This window comes from Hemibagrus wyckioides, linkage group LG04 (assembly GCF_019097595.1).
Source record: "Hemibagrus wyckioides isolate EC202008001 linkage group LG04, SWU_Hwy_1.0, whole genome shotgun sequence".
Classification (NCBI taxonomy): Eukaryota; Metazoa; Chordata; class Actinopteri; order Siluriformes; family Bagridae; genus Hemibagrus; species Hemibagrus wyckioides.
In genome coordinates, this window is record NC_080713.1 from 27,986,199 (window position 1) to 27,998,698 (window position 12,500).

Sequence of the window (12,500 nt, forward strand, 5' to 3'; positions counted from 1 at the left end):
ATGCACACACATGCACACACACCAACACACACACACGCACACACACACATGCATACACACACATGCACACACACCAACACACACAGTGCTCTGGAGAACATTCTATAGGGTTCAGTGCACACTGATTATTCCGTGTCACTGAGAGAGCAAAGTGCTGCACTGACCTTCTGCTGAGAAATTACACTCTCTATCACACCAACACACACACACCAGCACACACACACACACACACACACACTAACATACACACACCAACACACTCACACACACACACCAGCACACTCACACACACACACCAACACACTCACACACACACACCAACACACTCACACACACACACACCAACACACTCACACACACACACACCAACACACTCACACACACACACCAACACACTCACACACACACACACACACACCAACACACTCACACACACACACCTCAACACACTCACACACACACACCAACACACTCACACACACACACACACACCAACACACTCACACACACACACACACCTCAACACACTCACACACACACACCAACACACTCACACACACACACCAACACACTCACACACACACACACACCAACACACTCACACACACACACACACACACACCTCAACACACTCACACACACACCAACACACACACCAACACACTCACACACACACACCAACACACTCACACACACACACCAGCACACACACACACACACACACACACACTAACACACACACACCAACACACTCACACACACACACACCAACACACTCACACACACACCTCAACACACTCACACACACACACCAACACACACACCAACACACTCACACACACACACCAACACACTCACACACACACACCAACACACACACCAACACACTCACACACACACACACCAACACACACACACACACACTCACACACCAACATACACACCAACACGCACACACACACCAACACACACACACATCATACTCACACACCAACAAACACCAACATGCACATCAACATACACACACCAACACACACACCAACATGCACACACAACACATACACCAACACACTCACACACACACACACACCAACAAACACACACACCAACAAACACCAACACACACACCATCATGCACACACACCAACAAACACCAACACACACACCAACATGCACACACACCAACATGCACACCAACAAACACCAACACACACACCAACAAACACCAACATGCACACCAACACACACACCAACACACACACACCAACACACACACCAACACACACACCTCAACACACTCACACACACACACACACCAACACACTCACACACACACACCAACACACACACACACTCACACACCAACATACACACCAACACGCACACACACACCAACATACACACCAACACGCACACACACACCAACACACACACACACATCAACATACTCACACACCAACAAACACCAACATGCACATCAACATACACACACCAACAAACACCAACATGCACACCAACACACACACCAACAAACACCAACACACACCAACATGCACACACACCAACATGCACACCAACAAACACCAACACACACACCAACAAACACCAACATGCACACACACCAACATGCACACCAACACACACACCAACAAACAACAACACACACCAACATGCACACACACCAACATGCACACCAACAAACACCAACACACACACCAACAAACACCAACATGCACACACACCAACATGCACACCAACACACACACCAACATGCACACCAACACACACACCAACATGCACACCAACACACACACCAACATGCACACCAACACACACACCAACATGCACACCAACAAACACCAACACACACACCAACAAACACCAACATGCACACACACCAACATGCACACCAACACACACACCAACATGCACACCAACACACACACCAACATGCACACCAACACACACACCAACACGCACACCAACACACACACCAACATGCACACCAACAAACACCAACACACACCAACACACACACCAACATGCACACCAACAAACACCAACACACACCAACATGCACACACACCAACATGCACACCAACACACACACCAACACGCACACCAACACGCATACCAACACGCACACCAACACGCACACCAACAAACACACCAACACGCACACCAACACGCACACCAACACACACACCAACATGCACACCAACAAACACCAACACACACCAACATGCACACACACCAACATGCACACCAACACACACACCAACACACACACCAACATGCACACCAACACACACACCAACACACACACACCAACACGCACACCAACACGCACACCAACACACACACCAACACGCACACCAACACACACACCAACACGCACACCAACACACACACCAACATGCACACCAACACACACACCAACATGCACACCAACACACACACCAACATGCACACCAACACACACACCAACATGCACACCAACACACACACACCAACATGCACACCAACACACACACCAACATGCACACCAACACACACACACCAACATGCACACCAACACACACAACAACACACACACCAACACACACACACCAACATGCACACCAACACACACACCAACACACACAACCCAACATGCACACCAACATGCACACCAACATACACACCAACATACACACACCAACATGCACACCAACATGCACACACAACACACACACCAACAAGCACACCAACATACACACCAACACACACACCAACAAGCACACCAACACACACACCAACACGCACACCAACAAACACCAACATACACACCAACAAACACACCAACACACACACCAACATGCACACCAACACACACACCAACACGCACACCAACATACACACACCAACATGCACACCAACACACACACCAACATGCACACCAACATACACACCAACACGCACACCAACACACACACCAACACACACACCAACACACACACCAACATGCACACCAACATACACACCAACACACACACACCAACATACACACCAACACACACACCAACACACACACCAACACACACACACCAACATGCACAGCAACACACACACCAACATGCACACCAACACACACACACCAACATACACACCAACACGCACACCAACACACACACCAACACACACACCAACACACTCACCAACATGCACACCAACATACACACCAACACACACACACCAACATACACACCAACACACACACCAACACACACACCAACACACACACACCAACACGCACAGCAACACACACACCAACATGCACACCAACACACACACACCAACATGCACACCAACACACACAACAACACACACACCAACACACACAACCCAACATGCACACCAACACACACAACAACACACCCACCAACACACACACACCAACATGCACACCAACATGCACACCAACATGCACACACAACACACACACCAACATGCACACCAACATACACACCAACACACACACCAACAGGCACACACAACACACACACCAACACACACACCAACATGCACACCAACATGCACACCAACATACACACCAACACACACACCAACATACACACACCAACATGCACACCAACATGCACACACAACACACACACCAACATGCACACCAACATGCACACACAACACACACACCAACATGCACACCAACATACACACCAACACACACACCAACATACACACACCAACATGCACACACAACACACACATCAACACACACACCAACATGCACACCAACACACACACCAACATGCACACCAACACCCCAACATCCCAACACACCAATACCCCAACACACAACAACACCCCAACACACATCACACTCACACACCAATACCCCAAAACACACCAGCACCCCAACACACAACAACACCCCAACACACACCAACACACCCACACACCAACACCCCAACACCCACCAACACACTCACACACCAACACACCAATACCCCAACACACACCAACACACTCACACCCCAACACCACAACACACACCAATACCCCAAAACACACCAACACACTCACACACCAACACCTCAACACACACCAACACACTCACACACTAACACACCAACACCCCAACACACAACGACACACTCACACACCACCATACACAAACTAACACAAACACCTTATGACACCTCAACACACTCAAACACCAACACACACACACACACACACCACCCCATCTCCAGTGAAACCCCTCAGCACACTTCAGAGAGAGACTGGTGAGGGAGAGAGTGTTTATAGCTGCTATAACAGGAACTGACCCGGTTCACTGAACTTAGACGAGGAATAAATCACTGGTAAAGGAAAATGATCAATGATCAGCATCTTTAAGGTGTGTGTGTGTGTGTTGCAGGTAGCAGAGCAGCTGATGACCATAGCCTATGAGAGCGGTGTGAACCTGTTTGACACGGCCGAGGTTTACGCTGCAGGAAAGTGAGTGAGAAGTGAACTCCGGTTGGTGAGACGCTGTGTTTAGTGATCAGTGCTCAGGAGGCGCAGAAACACACAAACACACACACACACACACACACACACCTTCTGACCTGGACTAATAAGCTTCTGCTGTCTTCCACAGAGCTGAAGTCATCCTGGGAAACATTATCAAGAAAAAGTGCTGGAGGTACAGTATGTGTGTCTGCAGGGATCAGAGTGTGTGTGTGTGTGTGTGTGTGACAGAGAGAGAGAGAGAGAGAGAGAGAGAGAGAGAGAGATTTAAATCAAATCAGTTGTTAGAATCGGTCAAACAGTTAAGAAGTGAAATCTGCGTGACTGGAAGGGAAGAGCAGAGCTTTTGTTTTAATCTTTCATAAATAAACACACACATACACACACACACTGCTAGAGCATCTCACACACACACAGAGTAAGAGTTTCACTAATAAACACACACACACACACACAGAGTAAGAGTTTCACTAATAAACACACACACACACACTGCTAGAGCATCACACACACACAGAGTGAGAGTTTCACTAATACACACACACACACACTGCTAGAGCATCTCACACACACACAGAGTAAGAGTTTCACTAATAAACACACACACACACACACTGCTAGAGCATCTCACACACAGAGTAAGAGTTTCACTAATAAACACACACACACAGAGTAAGAGTTTCACTAATAAACACACACACACACACTGCTAGAGCATCACACACACACAGAGTGAGAGTTTCACTAATACACACACACACACTGCTAGAGCATCACACACACACAGAGTGAGAGTTTCACTAATACACACACACACACTGCTAGAGCATCACACACACACACAGAGTGAGAGTTTCACTAATACACACACACACACACTGCTAGAGCATCTCACACACACACAGAGTAAGAGTTTCAGTAATACACACACACACACACACACTGCTAGAGCATCTCACACACACACAGAGTAAGAGTTTCACTAATAAACACACACACACACACACTGCTAGAGCATCACACACACACAGAGTAAGAGTTTCACTAATACACACACACACACACACACACTGCTAGAGCATCACACACACACAGAGTAAGAGTTTCACTAATAAACACACACACACACTGCTAGAGCATCACACACACACAGAGTAAGAGTTTCACTAATAAACACACACACACACTGCTAGAGCATCACACACACACAGAGTAAGAGTTTCACTAATAAACACACACACACACACACACTGCTAGAGCATCACACACACACAGAGTAAGAGTTTCACTAATAAACACACACACACACTGCTAGAGCATCACACACACACAGAGTAAGAGTTTCACTAATAAACACACACACACACACACTGCTAGAGCATCACACACACACAGAGTAAGAGTTTCACTAATAAACACACACACACACACACTGCTAGAGCATCACACACACACAGAGTAAGAGTTTCACTAATAAACACACACACACACTGCTAGAGCATCACACACACACAGAGTAAGAGTTTCACTAATACACACACACACACACACACACACACTGCTAGAGCATCACACACACACACAGAATAAGAGTTTCACTAATAAACACACACACAGACACAGCGCAAGAGTTTCACTAATAAACACACACACACACACACACACACTGCTAGAGCATCACACACACACAGAGTAAAAGTTTCACTAATAAACACACACACACACACACACACACACTGCTAGAGCATCACACACACACACAGAATAAGAGTTTCACTAATAAACACACACACACACACACACACTGCTAGAGCATCACACACACACACAGAATAAGAGTTTCACTAATAAACACACACACACACAGTGCAAGAGTTTCACTAATAAACACACACACACACACACACACACACACACACTGCTAGAGCATCACACATACACACAGAATAAGAGTTTCACTAATAAACACACACACACACACACACACACAGTGCAAGAGTTTCACTAATAAACACACACACACACACACACACACAGTGCAAGAGTTTCACTAATAAACACACACACACACACTGCTAGAGCATCACACACACACACAGAGTAAAAGTTTCACTAATAAACACACACACACACACACACACACACACTGCTAGAGCATCACACACACACACAGAATAAGAGTTTCACTAATAAACACACACACACACACACACAGTGCAAGAGTTTCACTAATAAACACACACACACACACACTGCTAGAGCATCACACACACACACAGAGTAAAAGTTTCACTAATAAACACACACACACACACACTGCTAGAGCATCACACACACAGAGTAAAAGTTTCACTAATAAACACACACACACACACACACACACACTGCTAGAGCATCTCACACACACACAGAGTAAAAGTTTCACTAATAAACACACACACACACACACACACACACACACACACTGCTAGAGCATCACACACACACACACACACTGCTAGAGCATCACACACACAGAGTAAAAGTTTCACTAATAAACACACACACACACACACACACACTGCTAGAGCATCTCACACACACACAGAGTAAAAGTTTCACTAATAAACACACACACACACACACACACACACACTGCTAGAGCATCACACACACACACACACACACACACACACACACACTGCTAGAGCATCACACACACACACAGAGTAAAAGTTTCACTAATAAACACACACACACACACACACACTGCTAGAGCATCACACACACACACACACACACACACACACACTGCTAGAGCATCACACACACACACAGAGTAAAAGTTTCACTAATAAACACACACACACACACACACACACACTGCTAGAGCATCACACACACACAGAGTAAAAGTTTCACTAATAAACACACACACACACACACTGCTAGAGCATCACACACACACACAGAGTAAAAGTTTCACTAATAAACACACACACACACACACACACTGCTAGAGCATCACACACACACACAGAGTAAAAGTTTCACTAATAAACACACACACACACACACACACACTGCTAGAGCATCACACACACACACAGAGTAAGAGTTTCACTAATAAACACACACACACAGAGTAAGAGTTTCACTAATAAACACACACACACAGAGTAAGAGTTTCACTAATAAACACACACACACACTGTTCCTCCTCCTCCTTTTCCTCCTCTTCCTTCTTCTGTTCCTCATTTTCCTCCTCCCTCCTCCTCCTCCTCCTTCTCCTCTTCCTGTTCCTCCACCTCCTTTTCCTCCTCCTCCTCCTCCTCCTCATCCTTTTCCTCCTCCCTCCTCCTCCTCCTTCTCCTCTTCCTGTTCCTCCACCTCCTTTTCCTCCTCCTCCTCCTCCTCCTCCTTTTCCTCCTTCCTCCTCCTCCTCCTCCTCCTCATGTTCCTCCTCCTCCTCTTCCTGTTCCTCCTCCTCCTTTTCCTCCTCTTCTTCCTCCTCCTCCTCCACACACAGGACAGAGGCATTTCACTCTCATCCTCATCTTCATCCCCAGATCCTTTATAAGCAAAATGTTGTTCATTAGAAAGATTTTAGACTCCTCTGAGTAGAAGGAGGCCCGGTGTGGTCTGCAGTGAAGCAGTAAAAGCAGCTGCAGAGATTCAGTTCCCTGAAGGAGATCAGAGGCAGGATTGTGTTTCTGCTGTTCCACTTGTTTTGTGGATTTTATGAGAGACTGTGAGAGTGTGATCTGTCTTCTTAATCTCTCCAGAGAGGATTAAACTCTGGGATTGATGTTTATTAGAGATATTACCTCTCTCTCACACACACACACACACACACACACACTACTTTACACCAAGAACTACTTCTCACACTCCCTTGGACAGCGGTGGACGCATCACATTTCTTACGTTACTAGGTTGTGTGTTAAGTTTTTTGTTTGTTTTTTTATCTGTACACGCATCATCATGTCCTCTAAACCAATCAGAGTTCAGGAAGACATTCATTAATAACACATGATTCCTGCACTGAAGTGAGAAGAACTCAGTTTCATTTCAGGGAGCAGGATGTAGAAATACACTCCGTACCCTCCTCCTCCTCTTTGTCTTCTTCCTCATCCTGATTTTCCTCCTTCTCCTCCTCCTTCTCCTCCTCCTCCTCCTTCTCCTCTTCCCCCTCTTCCTCCTCCTCCTCCTCCTTCTCCTCCTCCTCCTCCTTCTCCTCTTCCCCCTCTTCCTCCTCCTCCTCCTCCTCTTCCTCTCTCTCTTTCTGAGAAGTGTGTTCTTGGTGTTGTGACTCTACAGCTGCTTGTACTTTTACACCCCGAGGAACCTCGCTGAGCCACTGATACTGAGTCACACACAATCGATTACTCCACAGACACCATCTGTTACAGTGTAAAGTGTGTGTGTGTGTGTGTGTGTGTGTGTACATGCCTGCGAGTCCCTGCGGGTAAACGAGTGTCCAAGTGCTTTATATCAAGTGCTTAGTGTGAAATGTATCACACTGCATGCTGATGTACTGTGAGTATCGAGCTTTATGTGTGTGTGTTAGAAAATAAAGGTTCTCTTGATGTGTGTGTGTGTGTGGGTGTGTGTGTGTGTGTCAGCAGGATTGTGTCAGTGCTGCAGATTTTTAATGCAATGTAATCATTATTACATGAGCTAAGCAGAGCTCTCAATTTCTTTGTGCTCCCGCAGTGTGTGTGTGTGTGCGTGCGTGTGTGTGTATGTGTGCGTGTGTGTGTGTGTGTGCGTGTAAATCCACATTTTCTGCCACAACAACTTCACAAAACACTTCATTCTCCACTGCCTGGATCCATCCTGATCTTGTGTTATTGTCTGCCAGTCTCACTGTACCACCAGTCTCACTGTACCACCAGTCTCACTCCACAACCAGTCTCACTGTACCACCAGTCTCACTGTACCACCAGTCTCACTCCACAACCAGTCTCACTGTACCACCAGTCTCACTGTACCACCAGTCTCACTCTCACTGTACCACCAGTCTCACTGTACCACCAGTCTCACTGTACCACCAGTCTCACTCTCACTGTACCACCAGTCTCACTGTACCAACAGTCTCACTGTACCAACAGTCTCACTCCACAACCAGTCTCACTGTACCACCAATCTCACTGTTCCACCAGTCTCACTATACCACCAGTCTAACTGTACCACCAGTCTCACTCTCACTGTTCCACCAGTCTCACTCTAGTCCACCAGTCTCACTCTAGTCTAGTGTTCCACCAGTCTCACTGGTCCACCAGTCTCACTGGTCCACCAGTCTCACTCTAGTCTAATGTTCCTCCAGTCTCACTGTTCCACCAGTCTCGTCTCACTGTTCCACCAGTCTCACTCTAGTCCACCAGTCTCACTCTAGTCTAGTGTTCCACCAGTCTCACTGGTCCACCAGTCTCACTGGTCCACCAGTCTCACTCTAGTCTAGTGTTCCATCAGTCTCACTGTTCCACCAGTCTCACTCCCTTGTATACGACACAGTTATTCTTTCTGACTCTCATGCTCTCTCTGTCTCTTTTTTTCCTCCAGGAGATCCAGTTTGGTGATCACCACAAAGCTCTACTGGGGAGGAAAGTAAGTGACCCACACCCTGACCTCACACCCTGACCACACACCCTGACCACACACCCTGACCTCACACCCTGACCTCACACCCTGACCTCACATCCTGACCTCACACCCTGACCACACACCCTGACCACACACCCTGAACTCACACCCTGACCTCACACCTGACCTCACACCCTGACCTTACACCCTGACCACACACACTGACCTCACACCCTGTCCTCACACATCTTACACACATTCACTTATACAGTACACACACACACACACATTCACTTATACAGTACACACACACACATACACACATTCACTTATACAGTACACACACACATACACACATTCACTTATACAGTACACACACACACACACACATTCACTTATACAGTACACACACACACACACATTCACTTATACAGTACACACACACACACACACACACACACACATTCACTTATACAGTACACACACACACACACACACATTCACTTATACAGTACACACATACACACATTCACTTATACAGTACACACACACACACACACACATTCACTTATACAGTACACACACACACACACACACATTCACTTATACAGTACACACACACATACACACATTCACTTATACAGTACACACACACACACACACATTCACTTATACAGTACACACACACACACACATTCACTTATACAGTACACACACACACACACACACACACACACATTCACTTATACAGTACACACACACACACACACACATTCACTTATACAGTACACACATACACACATTCACTTATACAGTACACACACACACATACACACATTCACTTATACAGTACACACACACACACACATTCACTTATACAGTACACACACACATACACACATTCACTTATACAGTACACACACATACACACATTCACTTATACAGTACACACACACACACACATTCACTTATACAGTACACACACACATACACACATTCACTTATACAGTACACACACACACACACACATTCACTTATACAGTACACACACACACACACACACATTCACTTATACAGTACACACATACACACATTCACTTATACAGTACACACACACACACACACACATTCACTTATACAGTACACACACACACATACACACATTCACTTATACAGTACACACACACATACACACATTCACTTATACAGTACACACACACACACACATTCACTTATACAGTACACACACACACATACACACATTCACTTATACAGTACACACACACACACACATACACACATTCACTTATACAGTACACACACACACACACATACACACATTCACTTATACAGTACACACACACACACACATTCACTTATACAGTACACACACACACACACATACACACATTCACTTATACAGTACACACACACACACACATACACACATTCACTTATACAGTACACACACACACACACATTCACTTATACAGTACACACACACACATACACACATTCACTTATACAGTACACACACACACACACATACACACATTCACTTATACAGTACACACACACACACACATACACACATTCACTTATACAGTACACACACACACACACATTCACTTATACAGTACACACACACACACACATAGACACATTCACTTATACAGTACACACACACACACATTCACTTATACAGTACACACACACACACATTCACTTACACAGTACACACACACACACACATACACACACACATTCACTTACACAGTACACACACACACACACATACACACACACATTCACTTATACAGTACACATACACACACACATTCACTTATACAGCACACACACACAAACACACATTCACTTATACAGTACACACACACACACACACACACATTCACTTATACAGTACACACACACACACACACACACACACATTCACTTATACAGTACACACACACACACACACACACAGGATGTTCCATTGGCTGATAAATAATGTCTGATAATTTGATCTGAAATCCCATATTTCTCTCCATGTGGGGACATTTGGCTCCTAACTAGATGTAAAAACATGCTCACACACACACACACACGCATACACACACACACACACACACACGGTGATGATGCAGCACTTTCTCTGGGTGAGACGGTCCTTATGGAGTGTCTCAGCTGCGAGCCGTGATAAGGTTAAAGCAGATAGGAAATTTCTATTTATTTCCTGCAGAATTCTTACTCATGAATAGTAATATGTGTGTGTGTGTGTGTGTGTGTGTGTGTGTGTTGGTATGCAGGCATTGTGCAGGGATTTAGTTCTAGAGTGAATGAGTTTCAGCCTGAAGGAGAGAGAGAGAAATTGTCTGAGGGCAGAAAGATGGAGCTGCAGTAAACAGATAGATAGATAGATA

At 45.6% G+C, this 12,500-nt stretch overlaps 1 protein-coding gene across 3 annotated transcripts in view; it reads left to right on the top strand.

The window, feature by feature from the left end:
- kcnab1a (potassium voltage-gated channel subfamily A regulatory beta subunit 1a) overlaps window positions 1-12,500 on the top strand; it is a 134,709-nt gene that overhangs the window by 100,186 nt on the left and 22,023 nt on the right. For all 3 annotated transcript variants that reach the window (XM_058387896.1, XM_058387897.1, XM_058387898.1), the window contains exons 4-6: window positions 4,421-4,500; window positions 4,643-4,687; window positions 10,057-10,101. In XM_058387896.1, the coding sequence (XP_058243879.1) occupies window positions 4,421-4,500; window positions 4,643-4,687; window positions 10,057-10,101 (170 nt within the window). The remainder of the gene's footprint in view (window positions 1-4,420; window positions 4,501-4,642; window positions 4,688-10,056; window positions 10,102-12,500) is intronic.